Consider the following 26,805-nt stretch of genomic DNA (forward strand, 5'->3'; position numbering starts at 1 on the left):
ATCAAAGCCCTGAATCCAATAGCACTACAGTATAGGCCCTGCCGTGGTGCTGCCACTGTGCTTCCTCTTACTTCTTTTTTTAATCCCTGTTTTCATTGTTGGAATCCAGGGTAAACCTTTTCTTTGCCAGTCTCTCACATTGAAATGCTGCGGTTTACCTCATGTCAGATGCATTTTTGTCAGTCAGTGCACCTTAAAGACAGAAGTTGTGGTTTTTACCTCAGTTGTTTTGGAAGGGGCAAAGTTCCTGTTTTTAGCAAGTCACTCCTCAGTGTGACTTACTGGTATAACATGCTAACAGTATTTTTCATGGTCTCTGTTTGTGATGAAGTTGATTGAGAATTCACCAGCTTTCTTTTGAAAAACTGTCCACAAATCACATCTTTTTATCAAACCAATGCTATGTCTTTGAAGTTTCTATATATATTAAAAGTATCATCTTAATTAAATCTCTGTGGTCTTTTTTCCTGGAAATGTGCTGAATTTTCATCAGTATCCTTTCCCCCCGAGGGCTCTGGACACCCTGGGCAGACTGCTGAGGTCTGTATCAAATTGTAATTGATGACATTTCAGGATCTCATGACTGAATTGGATTATCAGCAACATCTTCGACCGCATCATCTCAACAGCCAGCAGCTGTAGCCGACAGCCAGGCTCATAATCAGAATGAAATGTCCTGGTTTTTCTAAATCTGTTAGCGGACGATTTATTCCACATTCCACGCCAACCACATGGCGGGTTGATGTGTCAATATTGACAGTCTCGTGTCCTGGATAGAGCAGTATTTACTTAGCTCATTTAGTGAAAAGCAGGCTTGGAGTGCAGGACACATTTCTATAAGTATTTCTAGAGACTGTGTTTTATTTCCTATTTCTTATGGGAAAATCCTCTCACAGACACTTTTAGTCTTTTTAAATACAACTTAACTGTGATACCCAATGAATTCTGTGAGATACTTTTTTTAAGTTTTAGTATAGAATACTATAATTCTAAACTACTGTCTACTTCAGTTAGTTTTATCTCTCTATCTCTCTCTTTCTCAAAATGATTTGGGACAGGTCTTAGTGAGTGGGATGTTTTTTGGAACTGTGCTTTCAGTCACTTCAATCAAATCAAACATGCCTTGTGTCTTTGAGAGCAGCAGAGTACTTCCTCATTTATTTAGGTCAAAAAACAGGATTACAGTTACAGACGCATTTCTCTGTTTTCATGTTGCACGATACGTTCCTCTTCCTGACACCCTGTACAGTTTGATTTATTGGGGCTAATTGCCAATCTGTATGTGTATCTCTCTGTTAGTGGGACATAGAGCTGTACACATCTGTGAGCAGCTAATGATGTGTTCAGACGGCAAGCAAATTAGATTTGTTCTCTTTAATTTGCTCTTTAAGGCTGACTGTCCGCTTTGTAATGTACAGGTGACTGATATGGAGTGTGCAGGGCCGACCATATACTTAATACACTATATATACTTAACTTATACTATTAAAAAAATGTCTCACGCACTCTTTATCCTGCTACTAACTATGCACTGTTTCTATAGCAACAGCATCCTCTGATGTTGGTGGGAACTTACTTGCAGGTGGTATTTCACTGTTTTGCTATTTTAGTCAACATAAACTATCAGGTAAAAAAGACTAAGAGTCTACAGCCACACTAGCAGCTCTGTGAGGCTGTACTGACAGTGGTGACATTTATTCTAATTAGCACTAAACTCAAAGTACAGCTGAGGCTGATGGGATTAGTCATAAGTTTTGCAGGCATTTGCTAATAAACCAAAGCACTGGACGGATTAAAAGTTTTAACTGATTTTGGTGCTACAGGAAAAGCTAAAGGGTCACCAAAGTTTGTTGAGATTTTTCATCAAAACCACAAATTCTAACCTCATGGTGGCGCTAGAGGAAAAGTCAGGTGATCCCCAAAGTCAGCAGCATACATCCTCTGGGAAGCATTCGTTTCTGTACAAAATGTCATGGCTGTCCATCCTGTAGTGAAGATTTTTCACTCTGAAAAAAAAAGCGGTGGGCTGACCGAAACACAAACATTGCCATCCAGAACCTCGCTGCTGAACAGCGGGTTTAGTTAACTACTGTGGTTATCCTTCAAAAATATCTTCTAATGAGGTCCTGCTTACAGTGTTCACATGAAGAGTCCATATGAATGACCCATTACTGTAGCTCACTTTGAAGGTCATCATTCTCTAATGAGTCTCGTTCTCAAGCTGTATTGCACTCGCACAGTGTTTGCATGGAGCTGAAACGTTTGAAGCTGTCTGTGTGTACACAAATGAACAAATGTGTAATCAAGAGAGGGACACTGAATTGCAAATGTCCTGCAAACCAACATTTTTGTTCTGTATCTGTAAACCACAGAGCTCCAAGAAAGAAGATTAGACATGATGACAAACAGCTGGGAGAGAAGAGAGAACGAGCGTTTTGCATTAGCAGAATCACATTTTTAGTTTTAAGTGTGATGCAGAAACTTGAATCCACCAGTGCACATCCACTGAGAATGGTTCACTTTACAGTGAATTAGGAGCCATCTTGTGTCCAACAGGAAAACCTTAGAAATAAACAAAATTAGCATTTTCATAGATTCTGGCATTTTGATCGAAGATTTTAATGTGGAAAATAAAAAAAATAATGTGGTTATCTATATGGATTACAGATCACTCCTCCTCTGTCTTCTCTATCTTGTCTAACAGTGTAGTAACATAAGGGTTTTTGTTGCTCCTGATGTCTTCTGTGAATCTCACAATTGTCAACCTGCAGTCTGACTTTGAGTCTTTGTGACTTTATTTTCTTTTGAAGCTTTTCATGTTACCTGAAATGTTACCTGACTCACTGAGATCTTTCAGATACAGCAGATCTTACGTAGATTTTTATTGTATTTAGAAGAATCTAGTTAGTGAAGTAATGTCATTTTATAGTTATATCTCTTTTTACTCTTGCATTCATGTGCTTTGAACAAAATGTGTTCCATTCATGTATGCACCTGGACGAGGGTAAATCCTAATCAGGTTTTGGACCTTTTGGAGTGTTTCAGCTAAATATGGGATTTGAGTGACTGCAGTCTGTAATCAGATTTCCTAATGGACTGTTGATGGTTGCTTATTTGACCTGATTTACAGCAGCACCACTTGTTGAAAATAGTGCCTCATAAACTATAACACATTTTGTATCTTTTCTGTCTTTTTCAGGGTCTCATTAAAATCAGAGGTGACAAATGCTGGAGAGACCTCACCTGCATGGACTACCACTACGAGGTGTGTGTTTTAATGTACTGTCTGTGTCTTCCTTAAAACAGTGAGATATGCTCATTTTAGTTTCTTTTTAGTTTTAGTTTAGCTGACACATAAAGACGGACACTCTCACATTCACATTTACGGGCAATTTAGAGTCGCCAATTAACCCAACATATATATTTTTGTGGGAGGAAACCGGAGCTTCTAGAGAAAACCCACGCAGGCATTGGGGGGAAACTCTACGCAGAACCCAGTTTGAACCCAGAACCTTCTTTTAGTGAGGCAGCGGTGCTAACCACATCACTAGCATACCGCCTCTCGATGAACAGTTTAAAAAAAGTACCAAAATCCATGCAGAACCAGAGATATTGTCTTTTTTGTACCACACGTTCTTCTTCCATGTCAAAATCTGGTGCCTATGTTACCCACGATGCCACTCAAATGCTGTCAGCTCATTTTGGAGATGCTGGTGTGTTTGTTATGCTTGTAGCAGCTAATGTAGCCTGGAGCCACTTCTCCTTCGCGGTTGGAAGGGGAGGGTAAAGTGAGGGAGTTGCAATCTGCTACGATACCCTCTAAATTTATACACACTGGTCCTTTAAGTGGTTAAAGCGAGCATCCAACAGGCCATAGCAGTAGCATTCATTTGGAGCCATGTTTCAAACAGTCAGTCCAATATTCACTCTCCTTTTAGCTCTGTTCTTGTGTCCACCAACTGTTGGAAATACTCTTAGATACTATATGTTCCATATTTACTATATTACTATATTAGCAGTTAGGTCAAGTAGCGCCAGTGTGTTTATTAGAGCTTACAGCTGCCTGCTGGAGCTGTAAATTATACTGATGAGAGCAGTGAGACTCAGTACAGTTGTTGGCTGTTGAACTAAAACAAGGAGCTGCAAGACTTCATAGCTCCATAGAACTGATGAACTACTGAGTCATTTTATTATATGACTCAATAATAATTTTCTTTGGCTTGATTAGAGCCACTTTAGGACATACTTAGTTCATGATATCTTCTTATGTGTTCTGTGGAAGAACACTTACACTGATTGTGCACAAGTAGTTATGCATTTGATGTTTTCTGACACCGTGAAAGGAAACGGTGGTTTTCATGGAAATAAGTGAAACTCAGACTTTCTCAACATAAAATCCCAAAGCTGTTTGCTGACTCCTGGGAAGTGCAGGGCAGAAAAACACCACAGCAATGAGCCCTGAGCCCCAAAGATATCACAAAAGCTCTCAAATTACCAGTTAAGATGACACTTGTTACAGCGCATTGTTATTTTGAATTATTCTTGCAGGCAGATGGCCAGCATGAGAAAAAGCCTAAATCATGCTCTGAAACACTAGTTTCTACATTTCCCAAAGGCCCATTTTCTTTGACAGTGTGAACTTCTAAGACTGATCCAGATATACAAAAACATTGTGCCTTGGCTTTGTCTCCTGGATGATGACAAGACGGCAATGAACTCACATCACGCTAACCACACCAGGGCAACACATTACAGTAACCGCTGTCGTGGGATTCAGTAAATCAGCCTCTTACACAGACTGTGAGGTTGTGCAAATCCTGTGTTTGTTTTTCCCCTGTGGGACGCTCGACCGCTCTGACCCACACTGCTCTGCGTTACCAAGCCGCAGAGGGAGGAGGACCGTCTTCTGTAATTAACATAGACAGGAATACACTGGCTCCTATGGGACTCTATGACTGGAGATGACACTCACTCACATTTTAGAATACAATATTGATGCTCATAAAGTCTGAAATACAATGGGAATGGAGGATAGGCTGTAATACACTGGCTCCTGTGGGACTGGACAGCTGTTGCACTTGGAAATTATATACCCATGGGTGACTAAAAAAGAGAGAATCAGGAATGATATACGTCAAATATAAACTGTAGGAGGTTTTAGGTTCAGTTAGCATTTTCTTTTAGTTTGGGAAAAATCATTTGGTTTTTAGTTCTCAGGGTTAGAACAGTTTTAGCACTGCTATGCCATGGAAATCACCAAGCCAGTGGTTGCAAACCCATATGAAATATTGGATGGGATATTTTATCCACTACTGCAATTCATTATCTCTATTTCTTCTAAAATATTGAACCGTTTCAGAGTCTCTGATAATTACTCAAATGAAACACGCTGAACAGAATAAGGATCATAAACAAGTTTATTGCCAAGCTGGCTTTCACATTCAAGGAATGTGTGGTCTGTAACAGTCACAATGAACAAAGTATGAAAGCAAACACTGTAAAAGTCAAAAACCAATGTAAAATACAGTATATTATGATTAAAACATGTATAATATACAGTGTGTAAAGTGTATCAAATCAAGAGGATGGATTAAATATAAGCTAAAGAATGTGGATGGGGAGATTTATGTTAATGTTGCGTGTAGTGTCCATGGGGCCTGATAAGAGTCTGTGCCTCGTGGATGAGGCCAGCTGCAGCCTAGTAGAAACTGTTCTTGTGGCGTGAGGTCTTGACGGACTGCAGCCCCCAGCTGGAGGGGAGGTTATGTCTGGTGGGAGGGGTCGGCCACAACCTTCCCCGCTCGTCTCAGGCTCGGCGTGCAGGTCCTGGACGAGTAGCAGATCGCAGCCAATCACCTTCCCAGCTGTCTCTGTCCTTGGCAGTGGCAGCAGCTTACTCAATGATGGCGGTGTAGATGTGCACCATCTAGGGCTGTCCCCGACTAAAGATTTTCCTGTGATACTTCAGTCCTGGTGGCAAGGCACAGCTCCCATTTGATGCTGTTTTTCTTTTTCTGCGAATATCTGACTGTCGAAAAAGTCTCTTCTCATCGACTATTAGGGGACAGCCCTAACACCAGCAGTGACTCTGACTTACATCCTCTGCTGTGCCTTCTCGGTGAGGGAGTTGAATGCAATCCACCAAGACATTTGATTAAAAAATCAACCTCAAGGTGGTCCCAGTAGAAAAGTCACAGGATCACAAAAACCAATAGTATTCAGCCTCTGGGGACCATGACTGTGTGTAAAAAAAATTATGCTAATCCATGCATGCGTACAGACCAACGTTGCTGATAATTGCAAGAAGCTGTGTTGGTGTTGATGCATAAGTGGCAAAACGCTGCACAGAGGTTTATAGTACTGTAGGTAATACTACTAAGGTAGGAAACACAGCAACAATCATTTTATATTTCGCTGTGATGTTGGTATCATGTCACAGAGTCACTGGTAGTATTGTTTTGTTCCCACTGTGCTGCACACAGCTTTAATCTCCATTTCTCCATTAATAACTCCCACTGAACCTTCAGGCCATATGCTTTTAAATGTTAATCAGTATTAGCAGAACACTGATTACCAGATTAGGATTGTATCACCAAAGACGTGGACGTTAGCCAATATTTTGTGCCAGTAAGACATAGCTGTAAGGTTTTTTTTTACCATGTAAGAAAATCCAAAATATATCAAAACAGCAGAGTACAATAAAACCCCTCAATGAAACCAGGCTGAGTGACTGTTATTCTTTAAGGCATGGTGACCCACTATAATTATGCAGTGGTAAAGGAAACTCTGGGGTACATGAAGCCTTTCAGTGACAGTTTATACAAAAACAGAATCTCATTAACCAATTCACTGATGCATTGATTCCAAATTCCAACGGCTTAAAGGAACCAAATACTTAATTATATTGTCTATACTGTTCATATTTTAAATGAAGCACAGGAGCTAAAATACAGTCTACAGCCTGCAGTGACAGCATGTGTATCTGATGACCTTATAATGAGGAGAATCATCTGTGACATCAAAATGTCAGCTGAATATTTTAACATGTAAACCAGCATGGTGTGGCTTCCAATTTACTGTTTTACTGTGGTTTAGATATATCTGTGTCTCATGATGGCTTTACTTATGCCTGTCTGTGTGTGTGTGTGTGTGTGTGTGTGTGCTTTTCTGCTCTTATTTTTAATCTAGCTATATCCAGTATGAGTAGGAGTCTATAGGGTGTGAGCAGATACAGAAACATTAGCATTCATTTTTCATTTGTCTGTCCACCTGTAAGTCCCCTTGTAACTGTGTTTTGCTTTTCACCAGCTCCTGAGGGAAACATTCTGCTCTTTAGCTGCTAAATGTTCCGCTATGTTCACCTGCTAGTCGCTATGTGTCGTTTGGTGCTGGGAAGGTAGCGTACAATGAGAACCAGAATTGGGAAATTAGCTATTTCCTGACCATTTATAAATATGGGAAACAACCGTTTTTTATTTTCAAAAACAGGTCCATTTTTTATTTTCTTGTTTTTTATTTCCCAAACAATGAATGGAAAGTGCATCTTTTTTCAACTTTTTATTTTTAAAACAAAAATGGAAAACAGGTAATTTTTTTGTTTTCTGTTTTTGTTTTTTAAAACCAAAAATGCGTCGTTATTTAACTTTCAGTTTTTTGCGTCGTTTTTTGGTGTTTGTTTTGTAAATACAAGTTACGGAAAATGGCTTATTCCAATTTGGTTTTCTCATTTCAACACAAAAATTTTTTGGCCGTAAAGTACACGAAAACGGGTCGTTGTTTTGTTTTCTGTTTTTATTTTCAAAACAAAAAGCAGAAAATGGCTTGTTTCCCGATTTCGGTTTCCTCATTTCAAAATGAAACTGAAAACGCTCTTTCTGTGGATTTATCATTACGACGACCCCTTACACATCACACATAGTAATCTCACTCATTGTTAAAAATAAAAATCTTATTTTATTTATTTATATGTTAGCTTATCAAACAATTGCCTACCTTCACATGATACAAAGCAACACGAGCATCCCATTCAAACTATCTTCATGGTACCTGTTATCTAAACCTAACAATAACCAAACAGTATCGGGGGATTTCTTTAGCTTGTTGGTCAGTTTTATTGTTTTATTTATGAAGCCCAATATCACAAATCACAGTTTGGCTCAGGGGACTTTGTTAGCTCTGTTAGCTTTGTTAGCTCTGTTAGGTTTGTTAGCTTTATGACTGTTAATTCTTATTTACTTTGTCAGGTTTTGCCGCTCCAGCCCTACGTACATGGTCTGGTAGGGCTTCACGTGGCTGGCTAATGTTTGCTAATGTTAGCTAACCTTAGATAGATATTGTTTACTCGATAGTACTGCTTTAATTATCTGAGTCTTTTCTACTCGTGCTACTGTTACACTACATTACAGCGTTTGCCATTTAGCTTGAATTGCAGTGTGTGGCTACAGTGGCTAACAAAAGCTAAGTAGTCTGGCTTTAACTGCACCCTGAATTAAAATCTAAAATGGGAGACATACATGCTTGCAAAGGTGTTGCTTCTAGTTACCTGCTGACAGGTTCTGTTTTTAATGTAATTAAATGGAGTGTATAAGAAAATGTGTCGTCACCTGTGAGCTCACTTTACAATATGAACCTTATTCCATGCTGGGTCAGTTTCCCCTGACCCGGTTTAACCTCAACTGTCAACAACCTTAGGGGTAATGTAGATTTACACACACATATAGAGCACCGGAAGCCACTGGCGCCAGGTGAAGCCTTATTAACCCCCTCTGACACACTGCTCTCTTTCAAACCGGCAGAGGAGCTGCAGATCCCCTCCTGTCCTGACTCTAAGGGGGCTGCGTAGGTGTGTTTCGGCATAGTTGCTGTTTTGTGTGCTTTCTGTTTGTTTCTTGTAATGCAGCTACTCTGCAGGCCAGGTGTGGTTGTTTGGTTGTCTGAGGTTGCAGGCTCCTTGCCCTTGGATTTCCAGGGGTGTTTTGGTAAGCTACAGGTTAAATAACCTCATTTTTTTTAGACTAGCGCATAGACTAGTGTGGCAGTGTCTTGTTTTCCTTTTTTCCCCACCTATTTCTGTGCTATATTTGTTTTTCACCACCTCACCTAACACTGTTTGCATGTTCAGCTATTACACGGTTTGCCTGCGACCACGTTGCGCGCACACACACTTAATCGTACGTACACAAACACTGCGCTGCTCTGTATGAAGCCTCTTAGTGTGCGTAGGTGGGGTTGCCTTCATTTAAATAAAGTTCCGTTTTTATTTAGGCATGGAAATGTTTCCCCCCAGGGTGTGGCACCGTAAATGACTCTCCATCCTGGGCTCAGACAAGAGTTTAGTGCCAAGGTAAAGCAGAGAAAACATGAATTTTAAGCAGTTGAAGAAGTCTGTGTTTAGAACATGTATTAAAGTGTTTTAATGCATAAATTCATGGAACAGAAATACATTGATAAGATAATGATTACCTGGACAATCCCCTTTTTTTCTGTCTCTGGCACCATCAAAGACTTTCACTGTCTGCCCTCTCCATCTCGTCTCCAGACCCAGCCGGTTCCTAACCCCATGTCCTACTACATGCATCGCTCCCCGTGGTGGTTTCATCGCTTCGAGACGTTATCCAACCACCTCATCGAGCTAATCTTCCCGTTCTTCACCTTCCTGGGCAGGCGGATGTGCATGGTCAACGGAGCGGTGCAGATCCTGTTCCAGGTAACTCGCACTGTTCACCGACGCACGGGACCTGATGATAACAAACCGTGGTGCTGTTTACTGGTGGCATCTCGTGAGGACAGCCTGCGTTTCTACACATTCAGACTTGAATTTTGAGTTGTTTTCATGTGTTCGTGTTATTGGTTTTGGACCCAGTATGTAGCCATGCAGATAGCTTTGGTTTTATTTCCCCAGGTTTTGAGCTATACACAGAACAATAACAGGTATAACATAGTAAAATGTTTAGTACTGTACATGATTTTCACTGGACAACAGTACTGGTGTTGAAAAGGAGTTTAGTTCGTACTCTATTTATCAGAAACCAGTCAGAACATTATTATTACATCAAACATGTTTAAAGGCTGTTTTAAGGGGATGTTTTATTACATTTACATGCATGTTTTATTGGATTATATGTCACCGTACACTTAATTTAATTAATTTAATTTATTTAATTTAAGCATCATGTGAAGTGGATGTCAGAGCTAATGTTACTGTATGTTAATTTACCCTGGCTCAGAATAAGTCACTTCTCACCGTCCACATGCTGGTCGAACTCCTTAAAATGTCTCATTATACTGATGGAATACTCTCTTTCGTGCTATAGGTGGTTCTGATAGTGAGTGGGAACCTCAGTTTCCTTAACTGGCTGACCATTGTTCCCAGTCTGGCCTGTTTTGACGATGCATCGCTGGGCTTCTTGTTTCGCTCTGGAGGGGGAGCCAAGAAGGCAGTGCTAGAGATACAGAATGAGGATGCAGCCGGACACAACCCCAAACCCACCAAAGGTATTCAGGATTCTACGTTTTTAAGAGTCCATCTACAACCAAGAATTATAACTATAACTATATGTTTTTTTTAAATCTTTTTAACTCAAGTGGATGGTGGAGTCTGCACCACAACTCTATTGACACAGACAGTGGTAAACAATACCATGGGATCACTGTCAGAGTGAATTGATAAACAATATTGTGGTATACAACTTTTTAACACTTATAATGCAATCAAACAGCCATTAAACCTGGGACACACTGCCAAATGGTTTTTTACAACTCTCGTAACAGAGTGTTCGATTCTCCGAACTCCCCTTGTCTTTGTGAACCCATATCTTTCTGCTAAAAGGAAAGTGGGTGAGGTGGTGGTTGGGTAACAGGAATGTGCTGTTGATAACGTATCTCATTGCGTCAGTGTTTTGTAACAAAATATGATTAAAAAAACACATTTTGATGGCAACCAGTTAAGGATTCAGTCGACTCGCCAACAGTCCAATGACACTGAAGATGACAGTTTGCACATCTCTCTGTTGCTTGATCAAATAAAACACAGTTTTACAGCAGTTAAATCTATCAGTTATTATCTATCTATCTATCTGTCTTTGGCACAAATCAGTCCAAATAATAAATACTTTATACTTTTCAGAAATAAACTTTCAGACTCTTGTGCAGACATTAGTATCACTAACAGTCGAGGCTAATGGGCACAACTGGCCTAAGTAAGTAGTGGGTCTGGTCATGTTGGGGAGGGAATAATGGGAAGAAAAGGGATTAGCACTTGGACAGCTGAGTAGCTGGGAAAAGTATGACATATGGTTTACTGGAATTTAATGTGATGTCGCTTACATTTTTACAACACAGACGGGTTAAAGCGTGGTAAAAGCAGGAGTGGCCCCTCTCTAATTGGCCTCATCGGACCCATTAGTGTCTTTGCTTTATTGTAGGACGTTGAATATAAAATAAGCTCCTACCTGGAGTGTGAGCATGTTTTAATCATTTGAACAGACCCAGAAAGTCTGTACTAGTGTGAACAGTTTCAGCTGGATTAAGTTGATGTCTTTAACATGCGTGGGATAAGCAGACAGGCACAGGTAGGAAGGAACTGACGTGGACTCAGCCAACATTTGTCAATACCACCCGTCTCATGATCTAACAGGTCAGACCTTTTCCACTGAGGAAGTGTTAAAGTCATCACACACACACACACATATATACACACAGACTTACAAGCTTAATAGCACTAGTTCTGCACACGAACCAGCGAACACGTCGCCCTCCTCCCGCAGATGATGAATCCCCTTTTATGCCGAACACTAACAAATGTGTCACCTTGATTTGTGTTGTAATTACAGTTTTCCCCCGGGCCACTCAGTTTCATCTTGACATCCTGGAATGGAGCCGTACATAATTTCTCTAAAAGTCAACAAAATTTAACAAGTAAACAAACGCTGCAGCAGCTCCTTTGGACCAAACAGGAGCAGTGACATGCAATGCTCCCTGAAATTGAATCAAATTTGCCTGAGAGCGGTGTCTATATGGAGTATGTAACAGATGGATAGAGCTGATCCAGGGTTCTGCTTGTTTTGTTGTTGCTGTTTCTAATATCCCTGACTGATGTAGCAGTTTTCCATTTCTGTGCTGTTTTTCATGCCATTCCACTCTTTCTATGTGTGTGTGTGTGTGTGTGCTGTATGTAATACAGGTATGTTGATACGTCGGGTGGTGAACATTTCTTTGGGCGTTCTGATCGGCTACCTGAGCGTTCCCGTGGTGATGAACCTGCTGAGTTCCAAGCAGGTGATGAACACCTCCTTCGACCCGCTGCGCATCGTCAACACCTACGGGGCCTTTGGCAGGTACAGTACGGTCAGGGGTCGCTGGGGTCATGAGGTTGGACAAGGTATCCTTAAAACATCAGAAACTGTTGAATATTCCCTAAATTTGATGCTACACTGGCTGTGAGAACATACCTTCCCAAACTGATGTACATTTAAGTGAAAGGAGAGGAAATTCATCATTCGGAGCCAGAGTCTGCGCAGTAATCATCAGTCTCAACTTATTAAAATCCGGAAAATTAACCCTTGAACATACATCTGCATAATAAGAACCATGCTACCTAAAATGACAGAAGCCATATTTGGGAAATATTTATTTGACATGTGTTTAGATTTTTGGCCCGCATCCCATCTGCTAACATATGTCTGACATAGATGCTTATCTTTGTATTATTCTTCATTTTGCTGCAAATGTGGCCACATTTCATATACGTCTGCAGCCTTGCATCTGTATTCACCAACTCTTCCGCCTTCCTTCCCTCAGCTTATGAAGCATTTGGTCTTGTCCCACAAACCCCTCTCTCCAGCATTACCAAGGAGCGTACCGAGGTGATTTTCCAGGGCACTCTAAGCCAGGATCCCAAGGCCCCTGAGGCTGTTTGGGAGGAGTACCAGTTCCTGTGTAAACCAGGGGACGTTTACCGACGGCCGTGCTTCATATCGCCGTACCACTACCGGCTGGACTGGCTCATGTGGTTCGCTGCCTTCCAGGTGAGACAGCAGGACACGATGTATGGAGTGGAGTATACTACCAGCGTAGAGACATTTTTACTTGCCTTCAGGATGAATGTATTTTTCTGTGTGGATATGGGATGTGGCTGATATTGGTGTCAAAACTGATTTTGTGTTGTTAATCAGTATGTTTAGGTGTTAGCATTTCAGATAGTTCACTAGGTTACAGCACAAATAGAGAGTGGTGTAATAATTCACAGTTGCCCCGTTTAACTGGTTTGTCAGCAGAAATAACTGTTGTAAAGTATTCATTGATGTGTCTATCCACTAGAGGGCAGTAGTTTCAGGTGCTTACCTTGATTAGATGACTTTTGGTCTGTCTCTTTGTCGGCCATGTTAATCTTTTGTCCTCTGTACATCTGTGTTTATCTGTTAATTGTCTTCAAATCTTTCTCCCCATCTCTTTTGGTGTTTACTCGCCCTTTTTTTCTTATGGCCTGCACACCTGCCCCTTTTTATGCCACACACTCTTCTGCCTTGTCTCTCTGCCTAAAGTCATTATTATTCTGCCCCCATGCTTCACATTCTTCCTCCATCTCTGTCTGCCTCTGTAAATTCTCCACATTTACGTCTCTGTCACACCCTGTTGTGTTTTTCTCCCTTTGTTTCTCTCATTTTCTATCAGTTTCTCACACTCTGTCTGCTTGTTTTCACACAGACCTACGAGCAGAGCGAGTGGGTGATTCACATAGCAGGACGTCTGCTGTCCAATGACAGCACGGTCCTCTCCCTGCTCGACCACAACCCCTTCCGAGGCAGAGGAAATCCACGGTAAACACAGGGCACGCAGTCACAGTAAAGATCTAATCTGTGCATCTTGCTAACACTGTAGTATTACCATTTGATAAGCATAAAACACTTAATGTCTTAAAACCTCACCAAAACGCTCATATTTTTCATTTAACAACCCTTTCTACTTGTTGTGTTCAGCTGGTATTTCCTGAAATAGCACATATTTGTCCTTTTCTTGATAAAGCTCTGGTTACAGAAATATATTTTCATGTGTGCTGGCATGGATCAATAAAATGACAATCCCATGAGTAATTATTCTCTGTGCTATAGCCCCCTCTGGTGAAGCAATGAGCACACATTTAGCTAAAATACTAAAAACTGAAATATGTAGAGGCTGTGCACTGTCTCACAATGCATTTCGTAGGACAATAAACACCTCTAATTAAAAACAATATGAATAATAGTATAATAATTAGATAAATAATGATTTCACATAATGATTTCAGTGATCTGGATCTCAGCTGCTTTTAGCATTTAGTATGACAGAATTATTTAGACAGACTTTCACTCAGCGCTCTGACTGACTTCCAGCTTCCCTGGTGAAATGCATCAACTCTGGCTTTTGGAGACAAGATTGTGAGCTTTAAAATGACTTTGATTCACGCAACTACATCCCTTTCCGTGTCCTCCTCCTCAGGTGGATTCGAGGGGAGCATTTTATATACAAGTTCAGCCATCCCGGCAGCACCAGCGCAGCGCAGGGGAAATGGTGGCTGAGGAAACGCATCGGAGCATACTTCCCTCCCGTGGACCTGGAAGGACTCAGAGGCTACTTCCAGTCGAGGAACTGGCCCCACCCACACATTCCACCTAACAGGAAGTGAGGCCATGAGCTCCTGACTACAGCAGAGGTTAGATCAGAGGACTGCTGCTGCTGGAGATGAGGACAAATGGCAAAGGATTCCACCGGTTTTGTTTTTTGTAAGGTTTCATGAAGAACTGATGTTTAAGACCTGAAATCAAACATCCTGACATATCAGGGTTTCATTCAGGGGTGTATCTGTGTATCACAAATAATTACTGCCCTACGTATCTCATTAAACAATCTCAGTATCGAATGTGACTCTTGACTCTTGCTGGTTTTTCCTTCTATTCTTTTTCCTCTCATTTTTTGGCAGAGTATTTTGGACAGGCTGATTTTCCACTTGCTGACAATTTTTTGGAGATGCTGTTATCTGCAGTAACTTTACCCAGTCTTATCCTTCCATCCATCTCTCTCTCTCTCTCCCCTCTCCTCGTCTCTCCTATATATATTACTAATATACTATATGACGCGCAATAAAGGATATTGTAATTAAATACATACTTTGTCTTAATGTTGCATTTTAATATGAAACATTGACAAAGATGTAGGTGTATGTGCAATGACATGACAATCATCATGGTGTAGTAAGCTTGTGAAAAGAAAAACCCAACCCAGTAACCCAAGATAACAAGCAGGTTCATCCCAACCACGTGTCCAGGACATAAAGGTTTACAAGAACACATAACAGTGCGGGGACAAAAAAAAGGAAAAGAAAAGAAAGACGAAAAACAACAATAATAAAACAATTAATATATAAAGCTGTGGTCAGAGTCCGGGTATGGCATCAATGGCCACCACGATTCTTCCCATTTGTGTTAACATTGCAATTTCTCCATTTAAATAACTCTAACACGTTTATCATTTTCATGCTAATTCCATCCTGTGTGCATGGAAATAGTCTATCATTGTGTGTTTGAGGACTTATTACTCATCCTCATGGAACTCACATTTGAAGGTGGTACTTTATATTATATATATTATGTATATATTTTATGATATATGTCTGGGAAAGTCTGAGGCAAAATCAATAATTCATCAGGGAGTAGTGGAAACTTGGCAAGATATATGGAACAATGACATCAAGGGCAGGGACTATTATAAAAAGGGACTATTTTAAAATGAAATAAATCAGTTTGAGTAAGAAGCAGGAAAAGTAAAAGTAGAACAGAAGATGTAACTTTATCAAGGTTGATATTAGGACATATACAGGGTTAAACGCTACTTTATACATAATGAAAAAAGAGAGATTGCGACAAGAGTGAAATGTGTAATTGTAAACTGTTGAAGTGTAAAAATACAATGAAAGAATAATAAAAAAGGGAATATTATAAAGATATAATAGAAAATAGAAAAACCTATAAATATGTACGCCATATGCTGTATGCAATAAAGGAATATGATGTGCACAACATATTTTAAACAGTATACCTAACACATATAGGGGGTCTGTTGGAGATGAACAATCGGGTACAACGGGCTTTATTCAAATGCTCTTATCTAATGAAACAGATAATATACAGAATATAATTCCAATATAGTCCGGGTTGTACACACTCCGGTACAGTAGGGGGCGACATGCAGCTCTAACGCTGGTTTGTAGCCCGCCAGAAAACCAAAGAAGAGGATCAACGCAGACTGCAGGAAGTGTCTGAACCGGTACCCACTTCCACTGGAGGCGAACTGGTGTTGGGTGACGCTTCCTCCCCCGCGCAAATTGAGCGGGATTGGGTGAGAGTGGGTGAGGGGAGGAGGAGGAGCGGGGGCTGGAGTCTCCTCGCCCGCCCCCAACCATGAACGTACAACAACAACAACAGCAGCCGGTCACAACTTCACCTGGGACACCAACAACAACGGCAGTCAAAGCGGAGTGTGAAGAAGAAGAGGAGGAAGAAGAAGAAGATGTCGGCGGTCGGCACGAGCAGTCAGCAGGTAGTTACTGTGCATTTGTGAAGGAAGCCGTTTGGAGGGGTTTGAGATGAGGAAACAACACATAAACAAACAACCTGGTTTTGATAAATAACTTTTATGGATTTTATCGATTGTCCTCGACACGAGAGGGGAGAGAAATGGAAAAACACACACTTGTCTTTCTTTTTATTTAAGTCTCTGCAGATGGGGACGCTTATTGGCGGGAAACAGTGGCCATTACGCGACCCCTAGTGGAGGTCCCAAGCCCACTGCACATAGAGCATTTTATGAAATGTTTTTCTATCCTCACACAATATGTATTGCAATATCGCACAGCGAACAAAAGAAGTGCCCCAACTGTCGTCTCTAAACAGGAGAAGAGGAACAACGCATGTTATCTCAAAACGACCGACCATTACGTGTTCAAATTTCAGATCAGTCATGCACGTGCAACTTACAAAAGCGGCATTAAAAACACCAAAGTCGCTCACTCCGAGCCCCAACAAAAAAACACATTAGTCCGCAATGCAGTGACAGTTCATTCAACGCTCAGTACCTGGGAGTCTGCAGTTTACCATGTTAACCAATCGAAGGACTTTTTAATCAGCATTACTGGAGAAACACTGGATGCCTTGGATCGTTGGCGACAGCAGATGTGTGTCCTCACAAATGATAAGTGACGCAATTTGGTGAATATCGACTTTTTGTCCCTCGGAGGAGCCATTTTAAACCTTAAAGAACGCTTCCGTTGACATTATTGCTGATCACTTTAAATCTTTTTTAAGCAGTCTGTCGGGACAGGGGCATGCAGCTAGTTAGAGAAGACAGTAAGTAAAAGCAACTGAAAAAAATAAAAACATCAAGTAACTTATAATCTATAATAAGCTTAAAGAAAATGGTTTATGTTCACTAAAAAAAAGATGTGTTTGGGAACAATTTATTCATTTTTAATGCCACCTTTTAGATATTTCTTTTCAGTGCTTTAGTCATGTGTTTTTGAGTTGACATATCTTAATTTACAAGCAAATACTGATGTGATTGTTTGCGATTAAATCAGCACCGCTCACAGTGTCCATGCCACCCTCTTGCCACCCCATTCATATTCTCTAGATCCACCCCTATGTGGGGCAGAAAATGCTTCGGAGAGCGTCACAAAGCCTGTTGACAGCGAGTCGGACTCGGATGAGAAAGCCTTTGAAACTGATGACGACCCAAACACAGACGATGATATCGACTTCACGCTGGAGCGGTATTACTCCGATAACCCCCCTGAGAGTGAGGAGGACACGGAGGACACGGAGGAGGAGGAGGAGGAGGAGATGGCGGCTCCTTCTGGTAACGAATGGAAATCAAAGAAAGGGCATATTCTCTGGTCTCCCACTCCTCCTGAGACACTTGGCCACGTTCCAGCCACTGGTGGGACCCCGGGACCCACACGGTACGCGACCAGCCGTATCAGCACTTTGAAGTCCTGCTTCGATCTGTTCTTGACAGAAGAGATCATCAAGCTCCTCGTGGACACGACAAACGTGCAGGGGAAACGTTCCATTAAAGACTGGAAAGACTTAGATGCCACTGACATGGAGGCGTACATCGGGATACTGATTCTGGCCGGCGTGTACAGGTCACGCAACGAGTCGACCCCCAGCCTGTGGGATGACCACACCGGACGCGCCATCTTCCGTGCCACTATACCCCACTGTAAATTCACCCGTATAAACTCTTGCGTGCGCTTCGAAGACGAGCGGACTCGACCTGCGCGTTGTAGGAAAGACAAGCTGGCTGCCTTTTGGACCATCTGGGAGAAGTGGGCGCACCGCCTCCCCCTTCTGTTCAAACCGGGCCAGGATGTCTGTGTGGACGACCAGCTCGTCCAGTTCAGAGGCCACTGCGGATTTCTCCAGTACATGCCCTGCGAAACTGGAAAATATGGGATAAAGGTCTGGGTCACCTGCGACGTCGCCACTTCATATGCATGGAAGATGCAAGTCTCCACAGAAAAAACTGCTGGTAGTCCCCGAGAGGTGAACCAGGGAATGAGGGTCGTCTTGGACATGACAGAGGGGCTCCAGGGGGTGAACACGGTGACTTGTGATCGTTCTTTCACCTCCTATGCGCTGGCGGAGCAGCTCCTGAAGAGGAAAATGACCCTGGTTGGTACAATGTGGAGGGGCAAGCCAGAGCTTCCCCCGCAACTGCTGCAGAAGAGACACCGAGCGCCCCGATCCTCCCTCTTCGCCTTTACCAAGACGCACACAGCGGTGTCCTACGTACCGAAACGGGGGAAGAGCGTGGTGGTCCTCAGCACCAAGCACCGCGAGCCAGCTGTGAGTGGCGGGGAGCACCGGAAGCCAACGATAATTCTAGACTACGACCGCTGCAAAGGAGCGGTCAACAACCTGAATAAGGTATGAGGTTACGTACGCAATTATTCTTATTGGATTTATAGAAAAATCATTATTTATTTGTGCATGATGAGAGATTACGTGTACTAATGTTTTCTTTTTCTTTTTTTCAGCTTATAGGCACCTACAGCTGTAAGAGAAGGGCCAGTCGGTGGCCCCTGGCTCTCTTCTACCACATCCTGGACGTCTCTGCATTCAACGCATTTGTGCTGTGGACAGCCGTGGAGCCCTCCTGGATGCAGGGCAAGACCTTCAGACGGAGGCTGTTCATGGAGGAACTGGGGAAAATGCTGGTGGCCCCGCAAATTCTGCGGAGACAGCACATCCCCCGCACACCAGCCGCCGCCGCCGTGCTGGCGGATCTGCACCTGTGCGCGCCACTGGAAAGCGAAGGGCCAGAACCCGGCACCGGCAAGAGAAGGATTCGGAGGTTTTGCCAGTTCTGCCCTAAAAAAAAGACGAAAGTCACCACTACCTGCACCAGGTGTAACAAGTATATCTGCAAACCCCACACAACCTTATACTGCAGCTACTGCAGCACATGAACAGACGTGAACTCTCTCTCACACACACACACATTCAGACACAGTTCTCATAGTTCTTTTTATATTTTCGCTGTTCTTGATATTTGTAGAATAAATCTGGTTCTTGTTCAAGGTGATCTTCTCTTCTTTTGCTTTATTTCTAGAGCAAGTTTTAACCAATTTCATGCATCTGCCATTTTGAAACTCAAGGCAGAGACAGGTGAGTCAACCTATAGTGAAATGAATAGTGGAGTAAGGCATGGCCACAGGAAGTGGAGGCACTCTGGGAGAGTGCATAAACGTCACATTGCATAGAAATCAGTCCACAGGCAACCGAGAAAGTCAGGGACGGTCTCACTTTGTAAAGGTGTGTGTAACATTTAGGAGGGTCTATTGGCAGAAATTGAATATAATAATCATAGTTGTTTCCATTACTAAATTAACCAAAGAGCATAGGGTTATCCACAGAGGGTGGGGGTCCTCTTTTATGAAGTCAAGTATAAAATAACATGTAAGGCTGGATTACAGCATTAAGATGTGTAAAATAATGTCCGCAGTAGGCAATTAGTGGAAGTTCAGTTATTTCTAAATGGAAAGAAAATCTACAAAATGTATATTGTTGACATCCCCATGTTGACACTGGATATTCCACAAGCTTTCTGATTGGTGTTACAGTAACATAAAGAAGCCACCAGATGGTGCTGTTCTCCAGGTCATGCTATCTCTGGGATTCGTGGCCGTCTCTCCCAGATTCATCACTTCAGCAGCATTTTCCTCAAACTACAGCGAGGTGTGTCGTGTACGTGTTTGGTATTGTGGTATTTCTTGAGTGACAGATGTCCTTTCTGTCTTTTTTTTGTTACCGTTCCATTGTGCTAGCTGGAGGAATTCAACAGCGACAGACAGACTGATCAGTGTGGCTGTACCCTCAGCTGCCCACTAAAGCCATCTATCTTTGTCAGGGACAACAATAGTGTTTATTTGGCAGATAATAAGCCTGCAAAATGAATTATAATTCATTTTGATAACTCTTTTTCTACATATTATATAAAAAAAGGTCTCTGACTAGTGCATGTCTTTGAGTTTGATTTATTGAGCCTGTTTTTGGCTTTGGATTCCACACATCTGATGAAGATATCTGTCAAAGAACATGTGCCTATATAGTATGTGCAGTGCATCTTAAATCTGCATTATTCTTGTCATTGCCCACTTCCTTTCTTCTCCATGTGCCACGGATCGTGTAGCACAAAGTGAGTGAGAAAAAAAGTATTGTTGGGTCTAAAATCCAGAACCCAACCATGGGAGTCTCTAAACTGAAAAAAATAAACAGTGATTTGTCGCTGTTTCTGCGACACAATGGATGTGTCTTTTTGAGGGATGAGCGGCCGCACAGCCGTTGTTCAACGAAATAAAAGCGGAGGTGAGTTTAACGTGTGTGTGCAGCAGCAGTCTCTTACATGTAGCTCATTCAGAATGACTTTAACATCGGTGTTTGTCCAGCTAACTGCAGCCAACTGGATAAAATTGCTACCAATTGTCGACTTAAAGGTCCAGTGTATAACATTTATTGGCATAAATTGAATATAATATTCATAGGTATGTTTTCATTAGTGTAGGATTGTGGTTTCATTACCTTAGAATGAGCTGTTTTTATCTATAGATGCCACAGGTCGCCTTCCATGGAGTCTACCATGTTTCTACAGTAGCCCATAACGGACAAACCAAACACTGCTCTACATGCGTTTCACGGACACAATAGTTGCTCCTTGACGCTTGGAAGGGGAGGGTGAGTTTCGATCTGCAACTACACCGAGATGCCACTGAATCCTACACACCTTTAAAGGACCTTTAAAGGTCCGTTAAAGGTGCAGTGTGTTTACTATTTTACATTGTTTACTCGAGATTATTTCTTAACGTGTTGTGTATTTATTTAACATCGAACTGCTTTGGGTGATATGAAGTGACAAATTACTCCAACGGTAAATAAACAGCTCAGCAGCTCGTCTCATCAAGTGCATCTGAAGTTGGAACTTTATTACAGCATCAGTGCTGGATGAGGGTGTGCGCTGCTCCCGTTGTTCCCATGCTCATTGGTTTTGACGACGCTCCGCTCGCACAGCATGGGCACTTTTAATAGTCTCCTCATCAAACGTATCTGCATCCTGTTTGCTGTGTTTCCCCCGACTTCGGACCGCAAATAAATTTCCCTGCGGAAGCGCTTTCGCTGCGTTTCTCGCAGTTTTATTTGACTTTGATGGTTAACATACAGATTGCCTGCTGGATCACACGGCTATCTGTGTTTTTGTGCTCGGATTGTGTAACAGACAGCTGGGACATGTGTCTGTCTCATCTGTACGGCTCCAGTTTGGCATTTTCCCTGTTGTCCTCTGATATAATATGAAAGTGGGGGTGGCGCCACTGCTCAAAGACTGGTTATGACCAAAAGGGGTGAGAGTTGTCGGTTTGATTCCCTGTTGGGACAATACAAGTGATTGAATCACATCACAGCCCTCAAGACACACCGTTGGCTTCTGGTTGTACTGGGCGACTCTCAGCACAGTGTACATCTCAGCAAGTGAATCAGCAGAGATCATCCTTGGTTCATGGTTACGTAAAATGCTTTATAGAGTATCGTCACAGTGGACACAGGAAGGTGACTGTATGTAGCTCTGTTGTACATAAGGAGTGACTCGTGGAGTTTTCACATAACCTTGGTAGCTGTAGTATTGTTTTCAGCTCTGGCTGAGAGCAGAGACATTCTCCTGTAGACACAGTTTTGCTCCACAGGCAGTAATAAAACCTCAGTGGGCTGAGGCAAAAACGTGTTTAAAAATAAGCAGACATGAATGACCAGTGGGGATTTTTGGTGAAAATGGAAAAGTGTAAACGGAAAAAGGGAGAACCTTTTCATTAATTCACGACTCTGACATTCATAGAATGCTTTGAACCTGCACATAGTCAGATGGCTAAAAGCAGTCATTTATTCCTAGCTCTCTGAGTGGTGAGGATCAACCAAATAGGCTAAAGGGAAGGACCCCTAAAGTGTAATGGATTCTTGTATAAAAATATTTTACTGCCAAAGTGCTTTAATTGACACACTATAAATACAGTAAGTGCAAAATAATACACCTGAACTCATGTCATTTCATAATGCAAGCTCTTGTTGATTCCAAATTTGCTGCGGAAGTGGGCAGGGGGGTCCTCTACATGTCTGAAACACAGAATGTGAATGGTGTGTTGCATTGAGGAAATACAGTACTACGAACACAGAAGTATATGTCAAATTTTAGTATCTATGTTAAATGTATTCATTTCCTTTATGGTAGCTTTTACACCAAGCAGGGTTTGCTAGAAAGGCATGACTGTGCTGAATCCAGCAATATGTCATATGTAACTATCTATTATATCTACTGTTTGACAGCAGCTTCTTTCACAACGTAAGCTTATGAGAAAGTCTTTTTGGGACCAGGTGCATCACTCGGCATTGCCATTGCTGTCATTACACAGTTTGGCCACTATGTGAAACTGGCTTCTAAGCCCAGCGCTCTGCCGAGGAGGATTGGTTGCTCCCCCTCGGCAGGCTTCCAGAAGTTGGCCAGTCGGGAGAAAGTGGACTTTTAGGGAGGGGGCTTGTTTCAGACAGAGGATGAACTGAAGGGCTGTAGAAAGGGCCAGTATTAGAACTGTGAATCATGTAAAGTTACTCTAGTGGAGTCCCAGAATAAAAATATATTTGTGAAAAAATATTCAATCATCCACCTGCCGGCCACTCTTTGAAAACACAAACACAGTGGGCAGCCTGGAGTCCCACATTTTACAGCATGTCTGCCTAAGGTCTGCTGCTCTTGTGCACCGTGCCCAGGAAGAGCGGTCTGGATATTTGGCGGTATTTGACACTAGAGTGATGCAACCTTGAATTTAAAAAGTGTTTGTGGGGAAAATGTATTACAAGCGGTCATACAAATCCAAAGTCTGAATCAGTGCCAACAAACAGGCTGCACCTTTAAAAGAAAAATACACCCTAAAACTGAATTTACATTGTATTTCTACTACACTGTACAACCCAGGTTTTACTTTATAAACTGGATACGGTTTCTAATTAGGATGAACAATAAAATAACAAACTGCAGTGTCCCACAGCGCACTGTCAGCTGTTTTGGTGATGGGCACTGATTCCAAACCCCGTTCAGTTAAATAAGGTATGGATTGAGTGTTAAATATTTTGTAAATCAATATTTTTAATGATCATCAAAAATGTACCAGAGAGACTACACTGGTTGGTATTCATCAGTGTCCAGCACTATTGGGAAAGTAGCCTATTATGATTTCCGTTTTAGGGTGGATTTTCCCTATGAACGCACGGAGAGAACCATGCCTTCATGCGCTCCCAACATCACAATACGGGAGAGGGAGGAGAGAGAGCTGTTTACATTGTGAACCAGACCTCAGATTTACAGGCATCCAGCTGCACCACCGGGACAACAGCTGTCTCTCTTTACAGCCAGTTTGTGTCCGTGAAACCGTTCCAAATTTACGCTTTACGCACAGTCATGATTTTGACGCACAGGTGAACTTCTCTCTCCTCAACGCGCCTCGACCAGAACTCCACAAGGAAAAGTGTTGGAAGACTTAAAGAAGACCCATCTCGCCCATCCCACAGTCTTTTTGTTTTTGTTTAAATCTTAATAGCTCGGAGGTGAACAGGTGACCAGAGCCATGTCCAGGAAGAAGGCAGTGAAAGGCAAAGGGAGCTCCAAGAGCCCCAAGGCGTCGCCGAGCAGCGGCAGAGACGGCGGGAGGACGGGGAAAGGTCTGGCCGCCGCTGCCGCTCCGTCCTCCGGACTGGTTTATCCCAGCAGGCCGTCCCTCAGCAACAGCGGGGAGTTCTATGACATCTCCTTCAAGGTGAGCTCATAGTTCAGACTGAATGCCTCTAGTGAGAGGTTGTACGAGCATCAAGCAGGCAATTAGTAAATGACCACAGGTGCGAGCGGCCAATTCACAATTCATTTGGTGATTACATATCTTGTTTCTGTTAAGTTTGAATTCTGCTTGTCAGTGTCGTTTCAAGACTTTCTAAGAAACCAGAATAAATGTGTGTGCAGCTGAATTCAGAACAACCAGTGAAGCGTGATTTGCACTGGAGCATGACCTGTCTTTTTCTTAATAAATTGAAGGTGAGTTAGGTTTGATATACTATTGCCTTCTTTTGTAAAGCAGGTGAGACCAGTATGTATGGAAACCTATTTCTGCCAAGAAAAAAAATGAAGCCATGGAAAGTTAGGCATGATTAAAAAAAAAAAATAGGTACTCATGGGAAGTCATCAAAATGTTGACCCACAGGATTATCTTATATTTTTAATGTGGTATATATATATATATATTGCGACTCAGTAAGTTAGATGTTTGATTCAGTCTGGTCTGACACGGTGACAAGCCACTGTTTAATAACAATGGCGGCTGCTAAAGAGGTTAGCGTAGACGCTGCTAGCATCTGTTATATCAGAACTGGCGAGTATTTCTTCATTGAAGGAAGAGTAAAAAATGTCACTGAGGGTGTTTCTCGATGGAAAAGATGTTTTCGCTGATGTGTGAGTAGTTTATATGGATCATTGATCCGACGGGTTGAAGATAAATGGTTCATCTAGAGTATTTTTTGAAATAACAACGTCCCAGATGTTTCGGTGTAACAAACCGTATGATGGAGTCAGGTTGAATATATTGATTTCAACTCAGTATCTATAAATTTAATGTTTAAATTTAAGAGTTTTTAATTTTTTTGTTTTTCTCAAAATTTTGGCTTGACAAATTAACTGACTCCTAATTTTACTTTAGACATATTTTGACTTACTGTGAGTTTTTTTTTTATTATGCATAGCATGGCATGCATCTTTTTATTTTTTCTTCTCTTGGCGGGAATGGGCTTCCATAGCTGCCTGTCTGGTAGCTGTAGAATATACAGTACAGGACTATGTGGATAGATGGTGGAAATGGTGCTAACATCCAACGTGCGTCTCTGAGCAGGCTTGTAGGCAAAGTTAATTTCACCATTATTCCCCACAGAAGGTGCAGTCCCAAAATCCATCATAAGGTAGATTGTTTTGTCCATACGGGTGAATTTGTCCCCGGCTGAGTAATTTCATCCGGCTGAATCCCAAAGCTCCTCTCACATGTATAAAATACAGTAAGATATATCTATGAGCCCTGCAAAGTTTAGCAAGTACAATATATTAGCCAGCGGGAACATTAAGTGGTGTGCGCCACAGCTATAGCTCAGTGCAATAACATGAAAGAGATAGCGGGGAGGGGTTTCTATTATGTATGAGATCAATTACCAGCAGCGCAGGAGGGAGGCTTTTTGTTTAGCAGCATAATGGAACAACATCTGGCTGCTACTATTCCAAAATGTACCAGCACAAAAACCTCTACATTTTCACAACTTTTATATTTATGAAAAACATCAGATATCCTTCACTTGTTAGAATGCTGTACACCTACACATGACATGTATCTCAGAAATGTATCCTGTCCTATTCTAATGTCATCAAACTTTTTTTTGTAGCCTACAAGAGAGACTGTGTCTCTGTGATGGTTAATGAATATTAAAAATAATCGACAGATGGATCGATATTATAATCATTAGGTGCGGGCCTACTGGCTGTATAGCACAGAAAGAAAGTATCAAATGGAGATGATAAAGACTAATAATAATCTGCATTGAGCATATGCACATTACGTTTTCATCAGGTGGGTGGCAGCTGGCATTGATTTTTCCACAATGAATAACAACTGTTCGTATGACAGGCCTGCCAAAATCACTGCTCCGTGCTCAGCTTTTGTAACAGTTCAGTGTCACGGATAATCACCTCTGTTCACAGCAAAGGGCTTTCATATCAGAGTATATTGCTGCTAATAGAACTTAAAAGAATTAAATTAGAAAAGCTGTGACACATGACATAGAGTACATTCATAAAAGTGAACAGAATTTTGTGTTGTCTGATGGGAAAAATGGAAACAAACACTGTCTCTCTCTCTGCTCTCTGTCCCATTGGTCTGTACAATCTGCTCTCTCCCACTGGAGTGAGTGTAACGCTCTGTTTCCTCCTGTAGATGGGAGTTTGGGGAGTGTGTGTGTGTGTGTGTGTGTGTGTGTGTGTGTTACCTTAACTCCTGTGTATTTGTAGATAAGTTTTGAGCTGAGCTATTTCCCTTCCCTGCCTCAACAAGCTTCCCAAACACACGCACACACACACTCACACTCACACACACACACACACACACACAACACACACACACGAACATCTAACATCAAATCTCAAGAGACC

The 26,805-nt window shown here is 41.9% G+C and overlaps 2 protein-coding genes across 5 annotated transcripts in view; both read left to right on the forward strand.

Moving 5' to 3' along the window:
• lmf1 (lipase maturation factor 1) overlaps positions 1-14,901 on the forward strand; it is a 27,863-nt gene extending 12,962 nt beyond the window's left edge. For both annotated transcript variants that reach the window (XM_035663847.1, XM_035663840.1), the window contains exons 5-11: positions 3,200-3,265; positions 9,539-9,706; positions 10,314-10,494; positions 12,182-12,335; positions 12,842-13,025; positions 13,705-13,817; positions 14,476-14,901. In XM_035663847.1, coding sequence (XP_035519740.1) covers positions 3,200-3,265; positions 9,539-9,706; positions 10,314-10,494; positions 12,182-12,335; positions 12,842-13,025; positions 13,705-13,817; positions 14,476-14,662 — 1,053 coding nt within the window. In that variant the 3' untranslated portion in view covers positions 14,663-14,901. The remainder of the gene's footprint in view (positions 1-3,199; positions 3,266-9,538; positions 9,707-10,313; positions 10,495-12,181; positions 12,336-12,841; positions 13,026-13,704; positions 13,818-14,475) is intronic.
• Positions 14,902-16,268: 1,367 nt separating this feature from the next.
• LOC118330532 (ras-related protein Rab-26) overlaps positions 16,269-26,805 on the forward strand; it is a 91,080-nt gene continuing 80,543 nt past the window's right edge. Inside the window, exons 1-3 of one of the 3 annotated variants that reach the window (XM_035665105.1) lie at positions 16,269-16,572; positions 17,662-18,959; positions 19,070-19,617. In XM_035665105.1, coding sequence (XP_035520998.1) covers positions 16,434-16,572; positions 17,662-18,959; positions 19,070-19,501 — 1,869 coding nt within the window. In that variant the 5' untranslated portion in view covers positions 16,269-16,433 and the 3' untranslated portion in view covers positions 19,502-19,617. Of the gene's footprint in view, positions 17,379-17,661; positions 18,960-19,069; positions 19,618-24,169; positions 24,386-26,805 lie in introns of those variants that run through there. The other 2 variants (XM_035665114.1, XM_035665122.1) reach the window with 2 other exon arrangements.

This window comes from Morone saxatilis, unplaced genomic scaffold (assembly GCF_004916995.1).
Source record: "Morone saxatilis isolate NCDOM2014 unplaced genomic scaffold, NCSU_SB_2.0 Contig1, whole genome shotgun sequence".
NCBI classification, from domain to species: domain Eukaryota; kingdom Metazoa; phylum Chordata; class Actinopteri; family Moronidae; genus Morone; species Morone saxatilis.